Source organism: Bos indicus, chromosome 2, assembly GCF_029378745.1.
Source record: "Bos indicus isolate NIAB-ARS_2022 breed Sahiwal x Tharparkar chromosome 2, NIAB-ARS_B.indTharparkar_mat_pri_1.0, whole genome shotgun sequence".
NCBI classification, from domain to species: Eukaryota; Metazoa; Chordata; class Mammalia; order Artiodactyla; family Bovidae; genus Bos; species Bos indicus.
In genome coordinates, this window is record NC_091761.1 from 131,155,598 (window position 1) to 131,175,243 (window position 19,646).

At 53.7% G+C, this 19,646-nt stretch overlaps 1 protein-coding gene and 1 long non-coding RNA gene across 4 annotated transcripts in view; one reads left to right on the top strand and one right to left on the bottom strand.

Moving 5' to 3' along the window:
- The window catches only part of ECE1 (endothelin converting enzyme 1), a 124,993-nt gene that overhangs the window by 82,671 nt on the left and 22,676 nt on the right, over window positions 1-19,646 (top strand). For all 3 annotated transcript variants that reach the window (XM_070777321.1, XM_070777330.1, XM_019982080.2), the window contains 5 exons: window positions 7,913-8,034; window positions 9,046-9,192; window positions 10,642-10,707; window positions 11,834-12,025; window positions 18,949-19,091. In XM_070777321.1, the coding sequence (XP_070633422.1) occupies window positions 7,913-8,034; window positions 9,046-9,192; window positions 10,642-10,707; window positions 11,834-12,025; window positions 18,949-19,091 (670 nt within the window). The remainder of the gene's footprint in view (window positions 1-7,912; window positions 8,035-9,045; window positions 9,193-10,641; window positions 10,708-11,833; window positions 12,026-18,948; window positions 19,092-19,646) is intronic.
- On the bottom strand, window positions 7-6,935 carry LOC139178720 (uncharacterized). The gene is made up of 2 exons (XR_011563216.1): window positions 6,809-6,935; window positions 7-1,592 (listed from the first exon to the last, which is right to left on the bottom strand). It is a non-coding gene; the product is annotated as an uncharacterized lncRNA (long non-coding RNA).

Consider the following 19,646-nt stretch of genomic DNA (forward strand, 5'->3'; position numbering starts at 1 on the left):
AGTGGAAACAGTGTCAGACTTTATTTTTTGGGGCTCCAAAATCCCTGCAGATGGTGATTGCAGCCATGAAATTAAAAGACACTTACTCCTTAGAAGGAAAGTTATGACCAACCTAGATAGCGTATTCAAAAGCAGAGACATTACTTTGCCAACAAAGGTCTGTCTAGTCAAGGCTATGGTTTGTCCAGTGGTCATGTATGGATGTGAGAGTTGGACTGTGAAGAATTCTGAGTGCTGAAGAATTGATGCTTTTGAAGTGTGGTGTTGGAGAAGACTCTTGAGAGTCCCTTGGACTGCAAGGAGATCCAACCAGTCCGTTCTGAAGGAGATCAGCCTTGGGTGATCGTTGGAAGGACTGATGCTGAAGCTGAAACTCCAATACTTTGGCCACCTCATGCGAAGAGTTGACTCATTGGAAAAGACTCTGATGCTGGGAGGGATTGGGGGCAGGAGGAGAAGGGGACGACAGAGGATGAGATGGCTGGATGGCATCACTGACTCGATGGACGTGAGTCTGAGTGAACTCCGAGAGTTGGTGATGGACAGGGAGGCCTGGCGTGCTGCAATTCACGGGGTCGCAAAGAGTCGGACACGACTGAGCGACTGAACTGAACTGAACTGTAACAATTCAAGTAACGCAGATTCCCTAAAGCCCAAGTTAATGGTTTATCTTTCTTCTACTCCTGACCAGATACAGATGGAATCATCCCAATGGCATCAGATCTGTCTGTCAGGGACTTGGCGGTTAATCGTGTTACCCTGTGACGTCTCTTCTGTTGTCATTTTGTTTTATCTTTCCAGTATTTACTGTCGAGCGTAGCTTCATCTTCTGTGCACACTGAAAACTCTGTGGACAAGATCTGCATGTGGAATGCCTTCTATCCAGTGTCATTCCCGCAGCAGCGGGCCCTTCTTTTTCTTTCATGCTTGGTGCGGGGCGGGGGTGGTTAGATGGATTTGCTTTTTTCGTCAGTCATTTCTTTATTTTCGGCGGCGTTGGGTGTGGTTGCCGTGCTGCGCTGTCTCTGGTTGTGGTGAGCAGGGGCTCCGCTCCCTGCCGTGTGTGGGCTTCTCCTTGCGGCGGCTTCTCTTGTTGCAGAGCTTGGGCTCTATCCGCTCAAACTCAGTAGTTGTGGTGCGTGGGCTTAGTTGCTCTGTGCGTGCATGCGTGCTAAGTCACTTCCGTTGTATCTGACTCATTGCAACCCTGTAGACTGTAGCCCGCCAGGCTCCTCTGTCCGTGGGGTTTCTCCAGGCAAGAATACTGGAATGGGTGGCCATACCCTCCTCCAGGGGATCTTCCTGACCCAGGGATCGAACCCACATCTCTTATGTCTCCCGCATTGGCAGACAGGTTCTTTACCAGTAGCGACACCAGGGAAGCCCTGTTTGCTCTGTGGCATGTGGGATCTTCCCACCCAAGGCTGACCCTGTGTCCCCTGCGTTGGCAGGCAGATTCTTCACCGCTGGATCACCGGTGAAGTCCCTAGATGGATTGAGTGATGAGTTGATCCAAGGATGGGAGTGGGTGTCCAGGGCTTCTTAGGGGCAGCTGGATTGCTTCAGATCTCCCTCTGGTGTTCCAGGCCAACCTGTAGGAGGGGAAAGAGATGGCGAGAGAGCATAGGCCTCTGCTCTGGCCTCAGCCACTCGCTGGTGTGAGCTTGGACCGGTGACCCAGCCTGTTGCCTATAAGTTGGCACCCATGTCTGCGGCCGCCCAGTGTCTGTTTCCTCCCCCGGAGCTGTGGGAAAGGGTGTTCCAATAAAAACTTCCAGGGGAAGAAGTAGGCCGATTAAATGGGCTGCTCTCTTTCCTCTCCCGGACTTTGGGGAAGTGACGGAGGAAGTTTCTGGAATTCGGGGTCCCTGGAAGGAAGTACCCAGGCAGTTGGGAGTCCTGTTGTCTGGCCCTGGGCTGCCAAATTGTCTCCAGACCACTAGGGTCCTGGAAGTGCCACCGTTTTCAAAATATGGCCCCCTTCTGGGTCCTGGGGCCTTCCCTGGTGGCTCAGTGGTTTAAAAAAAAAAAAAAAAATCCGCCTGCCAGTGCAGGAGACTCAAGAGACGTGAGTTCAATCCCTGGGTTGGGAAGATCCCTGAAGGAGGAGATGGCAACCCACTTCAGTGTTCTTGCTTGGGAAATCCCAGGGACAGAGGAGCCTGGCGGGCTACAGTCTATGGGGTGGCAAGAGTCGGATATGACTCAGTGACTGAGCGCGCATGCACACTGGGTCCTAGACACTGCCCAGCCCCTTCCTCCTAGGCCGCTCTCCACTTCTGGTATGTAAACATGGTCTGGGGTGTCTTACAGGAAACCAAGCTTTTCCTCAGGAGAAAATCAACTGTGCCTGATTTCACTCGGAAACCGAGACTGCTCCCTCGGGCCTGAGTGATGGACGCCTTTGTCTGCGCAGCCCCAGACACACGTTCCCTCGCTCTCTCAGCAGTTCCGTGCTGTCCACAGCAGCTTCTCTAGGTGCCCTGGGTGGTGGAGGGAATTTAGCAGTCTTTCTTTGTGGAACTTACATTCCCTCAGGGGAGACAGACAGTCAGCAAATTAATGCATTAATAAATGACGTGGTTGTAAAGACTTCAGCTCAGTTCAGTTCAGTCGCTCGCTCAGTCGTGTCTGACTCTTTGCGACCTCATGGACTGCAGCACGCCAGGCCTCCCTGTCTATCACCAGCTCCTGGAGTTTACTTAAACTCATGTCTATCAGGTAGGTGATGCCATCCAACTGTCTCATCCTCCGTCATCCCCTTTTCCTCCCACCTTCAATCTTTCCCAGCATCAGGGACTTTTCCAATGAGTCAGATCTTCCCATCAGGTGGCCAAAGTATTGGAGTTTCAGCTTCAGCATCATTCCTTCCAATGAATATTCAGGACTGATCTCCTTTAGGATGGACTGGTTGGATCTCCTTGCAGTCCAAGGGACTCTCAAGAGTCTTCTCCAACAACACAGTTCAAAAGCATCAATTCTTTGGTGCTCAGCTTTCTTAACAGTCCAACTCTCACATCCATACATGACCACTGGAAAAACCATAGCCTTGACTAGACGGACCTTTGTTGGCAAAGTAATGTCTCTGCTTTTGAATATGTTATCTAGGTTGGTCATAACTTTCCTTCCAAGGAGCAAGCGTCTTTTAATTTCATGGCTGCAATCACCATCTGCAGTGATTTTGGAGCCCCCAAAAATAAAGTCTCTCACTGTTTCCATTGTTTCCCATCTATTTGCCATGAAGTGATGAGACCAGATGCCATGATCTTAGTTTTCTGAATGTTGAGTTTCAAGCCAACTTTTTCACTCTCCCCTTTCACTTTCATCAAGAGGGTCTTTAGTTCTTCACTTTCTGCCATAAGTGTTGTATCATCTGCATATCTGAGATTATTGATATTTCTCCTGGCAATCTTGACTCCAGCTTGTACTTCATCCAGCCTAGCGTTTCTCACAATGTACTCTGCATATAAGTTAAATAAGCAGGGTGACAAAATACAGCCTTGACGTACGTACTCCTTTCCGATTTGGCCTTGAAAAAGAATCAAGTAGGAGGCAAGACCAGGGAAGGGAGAGGTCACTGTAGCCATGGTGATCAGGAAGGATGGGCCTGTGGAGGAGGGGCCCCTTGAGCAGAAGCTTGAATTAAGAGAAAGAACAGCCCACAAGGATGTGAGGGGAAGAGCGCAGCCGGCAGGAGGCACAGTGAGCACGGTGGCCCTGGGGTAGGGGTGTGGGATCCAGAGGGAGGGGACAGAAGACAGGCTTGAGCTGGAGGCGGCGAGGCAGCGAGGCCCAGGTCATTCAGGGCAGTGTTTCCCAACCTTTTTTAATGACCGCCCCCTCCTGAAAATTTTAACCCCACAGATATGCTGTTGCTTGTTTCTGTACTGTTACTGTGGTTTACTCACTCACTAAGTTGTGTCTGACTCTTTTGTGACCCCGTGGTGTATAACCTGCCAGGCGTCTCTGTCCATGGAATTTCCAGGCAAGAGTACTGGAGAGGATTGCCATTTCCTTCTCCTGGAGATCTTCCCAGCCCAGGGATCGAACCCGCATCTCCTGCACTGGCAAGTGGATTCTTTACCACTGAGCCACCAGGGAAGCCCTGTGTGTATTCGTAAAATAAGCTGTTTCTAGGGACTTTACTGGTGGTCCAGTGGTTAAGACTTTGCCTTCTAGTGCCGGTGGGGTGGGGGGCGGGAGGTGGTGTGTGGCTTCAATCCCTGGTTGGGGAGCGAAGATCCCACATGCCTCACGGCCAGAAAAATCACAAACATAAAACAGAAGGAATATTGTAAAAATTCAACCAAGGGAAAAAAAATAGTCCACGTTTTTTAAAAACTTTAAAAAAAAGGCTGTGCTTCCAGTGCAGAGGGCACAGGTTTGATCCCTGGTCAGGGAACGAAGATTCCGCATGCTGCTTGGCACAGCAAAGGGAAAAAAAAAAAAAAAAGATGTTTCTGCTATTCAAGAATTAATGTTCTCCCCCCTTTAGGAGCAGTATTACCCCCACGGAGAATGCATGCTGTAGAACCCTCTGGGCAATGTTAAGGAATGTGTATACTTCTATGCCTCTTTGCGCTAAAAGTATTCAAGACAGCAGCTCTGTCAACTGCCCCCAAGGTTCCACGTGGATGTCTGATAGATCTCAAATGTAAAATATCTGAAATCCGAAGTGCTTGTTCCATTCCCCGAACCTGCCTTCCACTGCCCACTTCTGTAGCTCAGCGCCCCCGGCTCCGCCAGGGGGACCTGGCAGCATCTCGACTCTTGCTTCCTCCCGTGCTCCCGCCACGGGCTTCTCGGTCCTTCTCTCTGCCACCCTGACCCCCCACATCGCTCTGCTGGTCTGTTGCAGCAAGCTCCCAGCTGGCCGTCTCACCCTGGCTCCTGTCCCGCAAGGAGTCTGCGGGGTCGCAGGTACCCTTGAGTGAGGAGGAAGGAGAGGAGGTGAATGATCCCAAGGGACACAGGAGCCAGGCGGGGTGGGGTGGGGGGCGGTGGAGGAGCTTGGCCTGCTCCCGGGGCTCCGGCCCCAGCCCGCGTGGGCAGGTGCTGGGGACGGAGCGTGCTCAGTCCTGGGGGCCTCGTCCTCTGTCCCTCCCTGCCCTCCCCCCGCCTCCTTTCCTCCCCTTGCCAGTCTCCCCTGGGCCCGGGCCTCAGCACCCTCTTGGCCCCCAGATACAGCATCTTCCTCATCGGACATAGACTCTGGGCTCCGTTCTTTCTGTGCCCATTGCTGCAGGCTGCTGTGTGCCCACCCAGTGCTGGGGGAGCAGGGGGAACTTGGCCGTGGACTGGTGGGCAAGGCCGCCAAGCACCACGTCCGCAGTCACTCCACATCTTCATGCTTCCTTCCCAGAGCTCCAGTGGGGCGTTCCCGGGCCTCCCCCGCCATCCTGTGTAAAGCCCCTGGACTTGCTCCTTGTAGCGTCACTCCACGCGTAATCAGAGGTCTTGTGTGGACCACGCTGTTGTCCATCTGGCCCGTCAAGCTGCGGGCCTCACGCCAGCAGACGTGTGTGTCCCGAGTTGCCCAGCGCCTCCTCCTCACCCAGCCCGCAGCCCCCAAACCATTGGAACTTAGTAAACGTTTGCGGGGACTTGAGCCGAGGTTGACCAGCGGGGTGTGGAGCCAGGAGGAAGGAAGTTTGAAGCTGAGAGGGAAGTCGAGGCATTCCACCTCCTCCCAGCCATCATTCGGGATTGTATCTGCCAGGTCTGCCTGGAACTCGCTGTAACGAGCACAGCCAGGCTGTTCCTTGGGACTCTTTATTTGGGCCTCTTATCTCGGTGGCCTTGAGGCCGTGAAGGAGAGAGATACTCGGCCCTTCCGTGGGCCAGAGCACGCAGAACATGCCTCCCCTGACACTGGTCTGGCATTTCAAGGTCATGGCCAGAGCCAGCTGAGCACAGTGGGATGCTGGCTGCTTCTGGGGTCTGGTGAGCAGCGATGGTTCTTCAACAGCCTAGCTGCTGGGGGATGTTGCCACAGAAATGAGGCCCCTGGGAGGCGGTGGGAGCCCCCACTTTGCATTCCCCGATGTTTTGCTTGGAGAGTCTGGGGAGCTGGGCAGCTCTCGCCCTATTTGGCCCCCCCTCCCCGCCCCCAGAAGGCTCTTCTCACGCTCCAGGAGGGCCCAGGGACGCTCAGGTGTCTCCAGGGCTCAGCAGTGTCCCCTGTGAGCTCCGGGGCTGTGTGTACCCTCCGCAGCCCCACAGCACACCCCAGGACCTCCGTCTCCATACCACCCTTGAAACTCCCGTCCCGTTCAGGGCCGTCTCCTTGACTGCAGCCAGACGGGGCTGACGTTCTCTGCCAGTGGTCCCCGTGATGCTGTTTATGGTAAGAATTGGAGGGCAGGGGCGTGCTCGGGAGAAGGGCTGGGAAAGCTGATTAGACTGGTCAGGAAATGACTCCCGCCCTTGTGAAACAGGCTCCGCCAAACATTTCTTTTCTCCCAGGCCCTTTTACGCTTCCTTGCTTTGCCTCATCCTGTCCAACTGCCCGCCCACCCAACCAGACCCAATACCCTTTCCCTTTATTTCTGCCTGGTGAGTAACTTTTTGTCTTTCAGAACTAGCTCAAATAGTAGAACATCCTCTGGAGACCCTCCCCCGTAGGCCCTCCCCACTCCACCAAAGGGTGTGACCTCTCTGTAGGTGGCAGAACCATTTGCGTTAGTGAACGCACACCCCGTCTTGAGGTCGCATCTTTGCATGCCTGAGTCACCATTAGACCGTGAGCTCCCCAGAGGCAAGAGCGGGTCTCACTCATGTCCGTAAAACCTTATGCCCGATCTGGTACCTGTAGGTGCTCAGCGTTGAGGCCCTTCGTGAACGAGTCTCTGAGGAGAAGCCTTATAGTCAAGGTGGCCTCTGAGAGGCCTTGGAAGCTGAGTGCGGTGTGAGAGTGTCTGATGCAGAAGGCTAGAGGGAGCTTTTTCTTTATGCGTTTCCTTGGTTAGTATTTGTGTTTATTTGTATTTGTATTCATTCCTTCAAAAGGAAGCTCCATGGGGACGAGGACATTGTCTTTTGTGTCCCCAAAGCTGGCACAGAGCCTGGCATAGAGTTAGCAACTAGTACCTGCTTTGTGAACGAATGGATAAAGTTCTGCCAGAAGAGTCTTCATGGAGGAAGTGGGGTATAGGGAGTCTCTCCAGGAAGCAGAGGGAGGGGTTTCAGGATCCAGGAGGAGCAGTGAGGAGGAGTGCTCTGGGGGAGCCGGATGAACAGACACAGACCGCCCCGTCACCTCCAGTGGGTGCGCACAGGCTTGGGCACATGCAGGAGCCTGGTCCTCAGCAGGTGGCATTGGGACCAGGGCCCCAGGGGCAAGGAGAGGGGCCAGGGGCTCCCAGGGGTCCCCAGGTGAGGCACTGAGGTGCTGCTCGTGGGGGAGGGAAGGGGCATGGCAAAGGGCCTCTGTGTCAACTCAAGGTCAGACGAAGCTGCCCGGCCCCTCTGAGGAAGGGTGCCGAAAGCCAATCTGTAATGAGCGAGGCCTTTCAAGCTCTGCCCAAGTCCAGTCTTGATCACAAGAGAGGTTCTCAGGAATCTGGGAAGAAAACCCCAAGACAGGCATCTGTCTCGCACATCAGGCGGGGGTGTGCGGGCCGCTTGCTGGCCGGCAGGGAAGCCGACTGTCGTCTGCCGTCCTGGGACAGCTCTGAGAAGGTGTCTAGCGGAGATGGAGAAGCACGGGCTCCTCTCTGCGTGCGGCTTGCGGAACTGAGCAACCCTCCAGCGTGCCCGCGCGGAGGTTGTGTCTCTGATCTGGCCCGGCTCCTTGCCTGCACTGACGGGCCCTGCGCCAGCCCTTTGCACAACTGAGGCCGCCCGACCTCCCCGGGGCCACCCAGCGTGGGGACGGGCGTGTGCCGTCAACCGCTGTCCTTTGTCATTCCAGAAAACTCCACGGCCAGCGTGAGCGAGGCAGAGAGGAAGGCCCAGGTGTACTACCGAGCCTGCATGAACGAAACCAGGATTGAGGAGCTCAAGGCCAAACCCCTGATGGAGCTCATTGAGAAGGTGGACCCCTGCCCCCGTCTCCCCCTGCCATGCCCCCTGCCCGAACCGCTGGCTTCCACCGCCAGGGTCCAGCCACCTTATACCTCACCCAGCTGGATCGTGGAGTCTGCTTACGTGTGTCAGGCTGCCTGAGTGTGTGTGCACGTGTGTGCGTGCATCTGTACATCAGTGGGGATGTCTGTCGTGTGTGTGTGTGTGTGTGTGTGTGTCTGGGCATCTGCGAGTGGGACAAGGGCTGCGTTTACAGGGAAAATGTTTCTCTTTCTGGCTGCTTCCATTCCCTCAGAGGGGATGTTTGTGTGTGTGGAGGGGTGTGTCCCGCAAGGACCAGCAGAAACTCTGGGGTCAGAAGCAGAGCCCTCCCGGTGAGGAGGACCACACTGACCCGGGCCCCCCGTCCCCCTGAGCTGAATGCCCTCCCGGGCACCGTCCAGTCAGCCTTGGAGGGACCCTTAAGGGAGCCACCCAAGGCTGGCCATGCTGCCCAGAGCACACAGAAGGGTGGGCATGGGTGTTCCCGGGGGCCTGCTGTTCCCCTGAGGCCCTGCTCCCAGGTGGGCTGCTGGGGGGCCCTGAGGCAGGGTGGGGCACCGTGGGCACCACGGACTGGACCGTCCTCCCCTATGGCACAGACGGAGAGCATTAGAAAGTCCCAACTCGGAGAGAGACTCTGTTAGACCTTAGCTCATCAACCTGGTAAAGAATATGGACCCATTTTTTTATGGGTGCAATTGAATTTCTGCATTAATAGGAATTACATTCACACGATTGATTATTCAAAAAATGAACAGATTCAGGAAAAGTCAGCCACCTTGGAAGCAGGAGCCATATTCTCATGGCTCACTGATCAGAAACCCCCAGTAAAGACAGACCAGACCTCTCATTTGCTCCTGAGGCCCAGAGAGGTCAGAGGACGGCAGAGGGTCACGCAGCATGTCCACCGCGGAAGCAGAACCCGCGTCTGGCCTTCACCCAGCTCATCCCCTCCCTGTCCCCTCTCCCTCCCCACAGCTCGGCGGCTGGAACATCACGGGGCCCTGGGACAAGGACAACTTCCAGGACACCCTGCAGGTGGTCACATCCCACTACCACACCTCCCCCTTCTTCTCCGTCTACGTCAGTGCCGACTCCAAGAATTCCAACAGCAACGTGATCCAAGTGAGTGGCCTGGAGGTCTAGGGCAAGGACGGGCATGACCTCCAGGCCTGTTTTGCATTTAGCAAGTGGCTGGGTGAGGTGGGATGCAGACCTGCCCGGGGCACAGGCTTCTGGTTTCTGAGCTTGGTGTCTCTGGAGGCTCCCCACTGTGAGATTTAGGGCAGGAAAGTTGTTAAAGGGCAGGCTTGCCCTCCTTAGGTAGGTGGGGTACCTGCAGTGCAGGTGAATTTGGGGGTTTCTGATTCGTCCCTGTGAGCCCCAGGGGTGATGTCAAGTCTTGGACACAGCTGGAGCCACCTCCTGGTCACCCCACCTCTTATCTCCAGCCTTCGTGGCTCTGCTTAGAATAGCTTTGAGTCCACCTGTTCCCACCAGAGCCTGCCCCAGACCGTCAGCACACCCAGGGGAGCAGCAGCCCTGGTCTGCCCACTCTCAGATGCAAAAGTGAGAAACCCAAGGTTCTCCTGGGTTTCTCCCCACCCCTACCACTCACTCACTGTGTGACCATGGGGGAGTGCCTCAGCCTGTCTGAGCTGCAGTTTCCTTATCAGTCAAATGAACTATAATAACACCTACTCCAGGGATGTCAGAGCGTGGCCAAAGGCTTTGTTAGGAGCCATCAGGGATTGACCCTGCCTCCCTGCCCAGCACCCAGCAAGCCCTTCACGGGTACTGTCTCCTGGTATTCTCATCCCAGCTCTGAGGACTCGATGGTTCCCCATCTTCCAGCTGGAGAAGCTGAGGATCAGAAAGGTTGGATAGCTTGTCTAAGGTGACATAGCTCTGAGTGATTCTGGACCGCTCACTGTCTTGGGAAGTGGTTAATTAAACAGAGAGAGTCTGCAGATTCTTGGAGTTTAAAGAGGAGGATGGCTTCGTCTGGCCCATGAGAAGGACCCTGAACCCCTGCAGCTGACCACATGCATCTGTCCCCTCGCTGGAGGGCCCATCCCAGGGGTGGCCCTCGCTCCCAGCTTGTGCTTCTGTGTGCTCCCGTCCCGTTGTTGCTATGTGCCTGCTGTCCCTGGGGCTGATGGAGGCTGCATGGGTATGCGTGCACGGGTGTGCGTGTACAGGTGTGCATGCATGGGTATGCGTGCACAGGTGTGTATGTACAGGTGTGTGTGCATGGGTATGAGTGCACAGGTGTGTGTGTGTAGGTGTGTGCGCATGGGTATATGTGCACTGGTGTGCGTGTGCAGGTGTGTGTGCATGGGTATGCGTGCACAGATGTACATGTGTAGATGTGTGCACGTGGGTATGCACGCACGGGTATGCGTGTGCAGGTGTGCGTGCACTGGTGTGCATGTACAGGTGTGTGTGCATGGGTATGTGTGCACAGGTGTGTGTGTGCAGCTGTGTGTGCATGGGTGTGCGTGTGCAGGTGTGTGTGCATGGGTGTGCGTGCATGATAGCAGACTTCCTTCTCACCCCTACTTTTCTCTCCAGGTGGACCAGTCTGGCCTGGGCTTACCCTCAAGAGATTATTACCTGAACAAAACCGAGAATGAGAAGGTGAGTGTGCCTCTTCCAAGAGAGTGGCTCCTACCCTTCCCACCTCTCTCTGTGGTTCATCCCCCCTCGGTGACCCCTCAGTATCCACACCTCTGCAGGTCTTTGAAGCTAGAGAAGCATACAGGGGTCCCTTACCTAGCAGTCCCTGGCAGGGGGAGGGGCATCATTTGTCCCCATTTTAGAGTGAAGCTCTTCCACGTATCACCCTGTGGGCACAGTGGACGGGGACAGGGGTCATCTGTCCCCGTTGCAGAGAGAGGCAGATCTAACGGCCACTGCCTCTGGCCTTCCTGGTAACCCTGCAGGTCCTGAACGTCTCTAAACATCATTCCTCTCAGCTGTCATATGCGTATTATTTTTCCCTGGCCTGTTTTGGAGGAGGAAATAAGGCTTAGAGATGCTGAGTGACCTGCTCAAGGTCACACAGCTGGCCGTCAGTGGTGAGGCTGAGATTCTCATCTAGATCCGCTGACTCCAAACCGCCTACTTTACCCTCCCTCCCCCCAGCTGCCTCCCGTGATGTCCCAGGGAGACGTGGCCTGAGGTTCGTCGTCTGTCCATTCACGAGCCCACCCACTTGTGTTGAACGAGTGCTTACTAAGTGCCCAATGCTGGGGAGACAGTGGCCCACGAGGCCTGCCTGCTTCTCGCCTCGTGGGGCTTCGAGTCTAGGAGAGGAGGCAGATGTTAAATAACTCGCCACCAGATTCGAGGCATAGTGAGCAACTGTGCTAAGGGAAGGGCAAGCTGAGAAGGTAACCTGAGGCTCTAATTCAAATCTGGGGACCTGGCTGAACGGGGTGTTCGGAAGTAGTGTGTTCCAAGATGAGAACTGAGCGGTGGCCCCTCTGGTGGCTTTCGTGTGACGGGCGTCCCAGAGGGAGTGTGGGCCGGGACAGCAGAGACCAACCCACGTGGGGCCCTGGGTGGGCCTTATCCTGGGGGCCATGGAGAGCCAGTGATGGGGTATGCTGCCAAAACCATTCATGAAGCTGGTTTCCTGGGTAGAACCCCCAGCTCCCTGGCTGCCTGCCCAGGGCTGCCCTGACTGCCCACCCCTGGCCCGGTTTGTCCCGTGGGCAGCGGGTAGCAGCTGCTGATGGAAGTGGGGGGCTGGGTCCCGCAGGTGCTGACGGGATACCTGAACTACATGGTCCAGCTGGGGAAGCTGCTGGGAGGAGGGGCCGAGGACACCATCCGGCCCCAGATGCAGCAGATCCTGGACTTTGAGACGGCGCTGGCCAACATCACCATCCCCCAGGAGAAGCGCCGGGACGAGGAACTCATCTACCACAAAGTGATGGCGGCTGAGTTGCAGGTAGCCGAGCTGGCCGACATGGAGGCTGGGGCGGCCACGGAATTCAGGATGCAGGGCGCTGGGCTGGGGGCGTGGAACCTCCTTCACCAGAACAGCCCCACGAAGCACAGGGGTGGTTGTTATCACCAATTCACAGATGGCACTGAGGCTCAGACAGGTCGAGTTGCCAGCGGCAGGTCACATAGCTGGTGACGCCAAAGCCGGTCTCTTGCTGTACACCATGCTGCTTCTCTGAAGCTGTAGTTAGCTGGGGAGACTCTATGCTTATGACAACATCGAATCATACTGATTGGGCGTGTCCGTTCTCTCAAGCTACTCGAGCCTGGTGCGTAGCAGATAAACACAGCAAATAAATCTGATGTCACCTCCCTGTTACCAAGCTGGGAAGTTAGGTGATGTGCTCAAGGCCTCCAGGCTTCTAAGTGGCAGGGGAGCTGGGACCTGGACTCAGGCTTGGCTCACTGGACCTCTGCTCTTAAGCATGACCGCTGCGGCCTCCTGGAGCTGTAGCAGGGTTGAGGTCAGCACTGTACGGCTCTCTACTGGGTGTAACCCATCTGAGAAGCCACTGTCTCCTCTGTAGATCAGTTCAGTTCAGTTCAGTCGCTCAGTCGTGTCCGACTCTTTGCGACGCCATGCACTGCAGCACGCCAGGCCTCCCTGTCCATCACCAACTCCTAGAGTTTACTCAGACTCATGTCTGTTGAGTCGGTGATGCCATCCAACCATCTAATCCTCTGTCATCCCCTTCTCCTCCTGCCTTCAATCTTTCCCAGCATCAGGGTCTTTTCCAGTGAGTCAGTTTTTTGCATCAGGTGGCCAAAGTATTGGAGTTTCAGCTTCAGCATCAGTCCTTCCAATGAATATTCAGGACTGATTTCCTTTAGGAAGGACTAGTTGGATCTCCTTGCAGTCCAAGGGACTCTCAAGAGTCTTCTCCAATACCACAGTTCAAAAACATCAATTCTTTGGCACTCAGCTTTCTTTTTAGTCCAACTCTCACATCCATACATGACTACTGGAAAAACCATAGCCTTGACTAGACGGACCTTTGTTGGCAAAGTAATGTCTCTGCTTTTGAATATGCTGTCTAGGTTGGTTATAACTTTTCTTCCAAGGAGCAAGCGTCTTTTAATTTCATGACTGTAGTCACCATCTGCAGTGATTTTGGAGCCCCAAAAAATAAAGTCTGTCACTGTTTCCACTGTTTCCTAATCTATTTGCCATGAAGTGATGGGACCAGATGCCATGATCTTAGTTTTCTGAATGTTGAGCTTTAAGCCAACTTTTTCACTGTCCTCTTTCACTTTCATCAAGAGGCTCTTTAGTTCTTCGCTTTCTGCCATAAGGGTGGTGTCATCTGCATATCAGAGGTTATTGATACTTCTCCTGGCAATCTTGATTCCTCTGTAGATCAGCCTCTACCAAAGTCTGCCCCCCTGGTGGCTGCTTGGGACTTGCAGGTGATGAACTGGCCTCGGTTCCTTCTCTTTTCTTTTTATATTTATTTGTTTTCATTTACTTATTTGGCTGCAAGGAGTCTTAGTTGCGGCATGTGGTCACTTTGGTTGTGGCTTGCAAACTCTTCGTGGCAGCAAATGGGATCTAGTTTCCTGACCAGGGATGGAACCTAGGCCTCCTGCCTTGAGAACATGGAGTCTTCACCACTGGACCACCAGGGAAGTCCCCGGTTCCTTCTTTCTGGCTCATAGCGTGTAGGCCTTCCCCCAGGCGCCGGGCTCACAGAGGAGTCAGCAGAAAGGCCTCGATCAATCTTCCTGTTTCCTGCCATCACTTAGCTCCCCCCCTGGGAAGGGTGTCCAGGCCACCTCTGCCCACCAAGTCCTGCCCATCCATTCAAGTTCAGCTCATTTTCTCTCCTTTTCGGAAGAACACCTGGACCCCTGCCCCATTTTCTGTCTCCATCTCTGCCTCCAACAAGTGTCCATAGGCCGATGCTGGGGCCATGCTTCTGGGTGAGCTGGGGACACCAGCGAGGAAACAAGCTCAATCTCATTGCCTCGAGCTTTGTGCAGAAGAGGCAGAGCCCTGGAGCCAGGGCAGGGCAGAGTCAGGGAGGGTGAGTCTGACACTGGGTGGGGGCTGAGCGGGAGCCAGGCTGACGGGGTGTCCCAGGTGGGGACACAGCCCACACAAGCCTGGCGATGAGGGCCAGAGAGCCCAGCCTCCTTCTGGGTGCCAGCTGCCCTTTAGGTCCCCAGAGAAGCTGGCATTGTGGGGAGTGGCGCTGAGTGGGTTGTTATGGAGATCAGAGGCCTGTGCTGGGCACCATCTGGCACTGTGTTTTCCTCTCCAGGGCCAGGAAGTCAAGGGAGATGCTGTTTGCTGATACAATTTGATTTGGTTTGCTCCAGCTGCCCGGTTCTCAGCCCAGAGGGGCTCCGGTGGTCCCTGTCCCCCCTACAGTGGCCACGAAGCCCAAGAGTGGCTGAGAAAGCAGTCGCCCTGGGTGCATCTGCCCCAGAGTGGCTTGCAGGCTCCACCCCCAGATGCCCTTTCACCATTTCAACACGCTTTTGAAGGAAAAGCTTTTCCTCCCTCCCAGCTGCAGAACTCCCTGATGGGGAGGATTTTAGCAGAGGCAGCAGCCTGGAGTGGTGTGAGCAGAAGACTGCTCGAGCCCAGCCCCACCAGCAGCCTTGGGCAAGTCACATAACCCCCTCCTCCTTGAGCCTTGGTTTCCTTCTCATAAAGTGGGCTTTGCTCGCTCATTCACACCTGCTGTGTTCCAGAACTCAGAGACAGATGAGGGGCAGATGCTACCCTCATAAGTGGCAGTGGTTCTTACTCACCCTATTTTTTAAGATTCACTATTTATATTTTTGACCGCACTGGATCTCCATCGTGGAGCCCTTTCCTAGCTGCAGCTCGCGGGACTGCTCTGCTGTGGTGCATGGGCTTCTCACTGTGGTGCTTCTCTTGTTACAGCTCGCAGGCTCTAGAGCACAGGCTTAATGGTTGTGGCACACGGGCTTAGCTGCCCCGTGGCATGTGAGATCTTCCCAGATCAGGCAGGGAACCCGTGTCCCCCGCACTGGCAGGCAGATTCTCAACTGCTTGACCACCAGGAAAGCCCGGTTCTTACCTTTAAGTCACAGAATTTTTTGAGGCCAGGTTGAAAGGTATGGAGTGTCTCCAAGGGGATGGGTGCATATCACAAAATGACGTCTAGTGTTTAAAGAAGTGCTGGACGCCTGAAGCCTGGTATCCTGGCTGAGAATCCGCCTGCCCTGCCCATGGGGTTGCATGATGATGAGATGAGGCAAAGGCTGAGATCTCAAACTTTGCAAACTGGCCTGCAATTTGAACATGCAACAGCCATCGTTCTTAGTACTGTTCCTGTGTCATCAGTGATGATAGCCATGTCTCCAGCCCTAAACCAATTTGGCTCATTTCACCCTTGGACAGGAGAGAATGTCTTTTTGTTCCTTGGTATCTGGAAATGTAGTCTTCTTCCTACACTTCAGGTGACTCAGGAAGAGGTACCCCAGCCTTTCACAGTGTGGTTCTAAGAAGACATGTCCATGCCCAGCAGCAGTCTGAATTGAGGACCATGAATCAAACCTCCTTCTGCTGCTTCTCTAAGGGGCCTGAAGACCTTCCTATTCCTTCCTAGGACCTTCCACATCAAAAATTGACTGGGAATGAGCCCCATCCTCTGCTCTAAATTCTCTAGCTGAGGTGGAATCTGGGAGCATACATTCTCTCCCGTTGCAAGCCTCCTTGAGCTGGGGGCTTGGTGACGAGCAGGACTTTTCTTCAGCAGCAAGTGTGGAAAATAGAGCTCATCTGTGTACCTCAAAGGCTTAGAGTCACAAGTGGAAGGTCCTGATTGGTTAAAACAGCTGGTCCATGGACACGGACCCAAGCACACGAGTTTTAAGTTAGGTGTTCGCTAAAGCAATAAAGAGTGAAAATTTTGGTAAACAGCACACACCTTATTTCAGAGTTGTGGGAATTTACCTGCACAGAACACCTGCTGTCCCTAAAGGAACAGGCTTGTGTTAAGCACATAGGGATTTATCATCACCTGTATCTCTACCCTGATCGGAGTCCCAGTCACCAGCAGTTGTATGAAGCTCTCGTTAATTGTATAAACAGCAACATTTTGTCAACTTGGCTATTCTCCCAGGGGTCTTTGCCAGCAAGTCACGCAGTCTCCTGGCACTGTTGAGCTCTGTTTGACCAGCTCACCTGGACACCATCATGTTTTGCAGCCACAGAAATTTGATGGGGAAGCCCAGAAGTTACTTGTTTAAGGGGCTCCTGCCAGGGAAAGAGGGTGGAATGGACAAGCTGGGAGGAAAAGAAGCTTGGTTTATTGAATAAGCCATCCCATGAGGCACTTGGCAGGGATTGTTGTCTTCATTGAAAGAAAGGCTGCAGAGTGACTTGAGGTCCCAGAGCTGGTTCATGGTGGAGACTGCAATCCAGGTCTCGCTCAGGACACAGCTGTGCCCAGCTCATCTTGCTCCCAGGCAGGCAGGGATGTGCTGGGTACACACAGCTCTCCCCAGCTTCGTGGGCGGTTTGTGATAGGTTATGTGGGAATACAGATCACCCCCCATCACTGAGAGCCAGTTGTTATATATATATTTTAATATTTATTTATTTATTTGGCTATGCTGGGTCTTAGTTGTGGCATGTGGAACCTACTTCCCTGACCAGGGATTGAACCCAGGCCCCCTGCCTTGGGAGCATGGAGTCTTTGCCACTAGCCCACCAGAAAAGAATCCCCGAGAGCCATTTGTTAAATATTTCCCAGCTCACCACCGCCCACAGGACGGGCCCCCTTCTGTCCTTTGAGGTCCTTGCTCCCCAGCAGCTGAGCTGCCCTTTAAAACCAGAGAGACTGTCAAGTGGGAGGTTTCCATGGCTGCCTGTGTCCCTGGAGGCATTATAAGTGTTTACCAGCTGGTTATGGGTTCATCAGTGTAACAGGTTGAGTTCACTTTCTTAATTGATCTTCCCGTATGAAGGCCATTTACAACGCAACTTTCACTTCCTTAATTTGTCTTTGCACTTTGCCCATTTTCAAGGCAACAAAGAACAGAATTTGGAATCAGTCCCAGGACCACTCCTGGGAGACTTTGAGCAATGAGTGCAATAGCTAATCAATGATTATAATAACTAACATTGATTGAGTGCTTGCTCAGTGCCAGATACCATTGATATTAGAGGCATTTGTACTGTGACACAGGATATGTAGTCCTGAAAAACCTTTCTGTAAAATTACAGGACTAAAAATAGCAGAACATATGGGGAAAATAGGACCAGAGCAGACCATTCGAAAGTTGTGTAACTAGAGGACATTATGCCAAGTGAAATAAGCCAGTCACACAAGGACAAATGCTGCATGGTTCCACATATGAGCTACAGAGTAGTCAGATTCACAGACAGAAGGTAGACTGTGGTTGTCTAGGGCTGAGGGTGGGGGAGGCATTGTTTAATAGAGTCCGTTTCAGTTTTGCAAGATGGAATCTGAGGATGGCTGGTGAATGTACTTAATGCCATAGATAAGATGGTAAATTTCACGTTATGTGCATTTTACCATAATTATTTAAAATGTAGCATGACTTTGTAATCAAAACACTCCCAAGAGGGTAATTGGAACTTGGAGAGAGAGCTCGGCATGGCCGGAGGCTGCCTAGGGGGTGGAATGGCACTCCCGGCTGTGGACACTGAGACCCTGCAGACAGACAGACGGGAGCTGTGTGCAAGTGGGCTGCCGTTCCGCGGGCCCAGGGCGAGTGCAGCCCTCTGGGAGCTGAGTCATGCAAAGCAGGCGTGTGCCTCTGTGGGGACAGAGCCCTGTGGGTGCTGCTTTTAAATTTTCTTAAATTAGAGCCGACCGGCTTCCCGTGTGTGTCGCAGCTGAGCTGAGGGCTCTCCCTTTCTTGCTGAGGTTAACATCCTGCACTTGCTTTTCCAGCTTCCATGCCTGAGAAAAACTGCCCTGTGGACCAAAGCACTCTACACGCTCTACAGCCATCATTCTTGTAATGCCAATCGTGTAGAGGACCGATCATATAGAAGCTGATGAATGTTACAGAAGCATTTGTTGAGTAAAACAGATGAGTTTAAGTTGTTTAATCCCCATAGTAACCCTATGGGATGGTTTCCTGAGGCACAGAAAGTGAGGTGTTAGTTGCTCAGTCGTGTCTGACTCTGCAACCCCATAGACTATAGGCCGCCATAGGCTCCTCTGTCCATGGGATTCTCCAGGCAAGAATACTGGAGTGAGTTGCCATGCTCTCCTCCAGGGGATCTTCCCGACTCCAGGATCAAACCTGGGTCTCCTGCTTTGCAGGCAGATTCTTTACCATCTGAGCCACCAGGGAAGCCCAAGAATACTGGAGTAGGTTGCCATGCACTTCTCCAGGAGATCTTCCCAACCCCGGGATCAATCCTGGGTCTCCCGCTTTGCGGGTGGATTCTTTACCGTCTAAGCCACCAAGGAAGCCCTTGAGGCACCGAGGGCTTCATCAGCTTACTTGAGATCACACAGCTAGTAAGAGTGTGGACCCAGGCAGTTTGGCTCCAGATTCTGCACACCCCCATGACACACCCCTCTGAGGCTCAGTTTCTTCATCAATAAAGTGGGGATAAAGGTACCTACCACCTAGGCCTGTCGGGCAGTCTGGCTGAGAGAAGACGTGTGCCACCTGCGGTGGCTCCTGGCGTTAGAGGGGCCTGACCGACAGCTGCTGTTTCTTTCCCCGTGTCTGTTCTTCTTCCATTTCAAGTTACAGTTTGGTGTTTGGCACCTCGTATGCGTCCTTCTGTGTACAGGGACTCTGACAGCAGTCAGCCAGCCTGACTTCTTCAGAAGAGCGACCTGGAGACCTGGGCTCTGAAGAGGGGCAGCCCAGCCAGAGTCACCCTGTCTGCTTCCCTTCCAGACCTTGGCGCCCGCCATCAACTGGCTGCCCTTCCTCAACACCATCTTCTACCCCGTGGAGATCAATGAATCAGAGCCTATTGTCATCTACGACAAAGAATACCTGAGCAAGGTCTCCACCCTCATCAACAGCACAGACAAATGGTAAGGGCACCCAGCGGCCGGGTCCGGGCCCCGCGAAGGCAGCCTTGAGGTCTCACACGGCCCCTCTGCTCAGCCAGGATGGGGACATGCTGACCCGGGAAACCAGCCCACGGGCTGGCTTTTTAAAAATCTTTATTTGGCTGTGCTGGGTCTTAGTTGCAGCACTCGGGAGCTTTTAGTTGCAATATGTGGCATCGAGTTCCCCAACCAGGGTTCAAACCGGGGCCCCTGCTTTGGGAGTACAGAGTCTTAGCCACTGGACCACTGGGAAGTCCCCTGGGCTGGCTTTTCTGAGAGGCTGCAGGGCACCCTGACTCCTCCACCGGCCCCCTTGGTAGCCTGGGGCACGTTTCTTTCCCTTTATCGGGTTCATCTTCCTCATCCATGAAATGAAGATACAAACAGCACTTACCGCACAGGGTTGTTGTGAGAACTGAGTGAAGCAGTTGGTGTGAAGTATGTTAGCATAGTGCTGGCCCCGAATGGGACTCAGGAAGTGTTCGCTGACACTTGTAGTTAATACTTAGGATTGTTTTTAATTTTAAAGATTTGTTA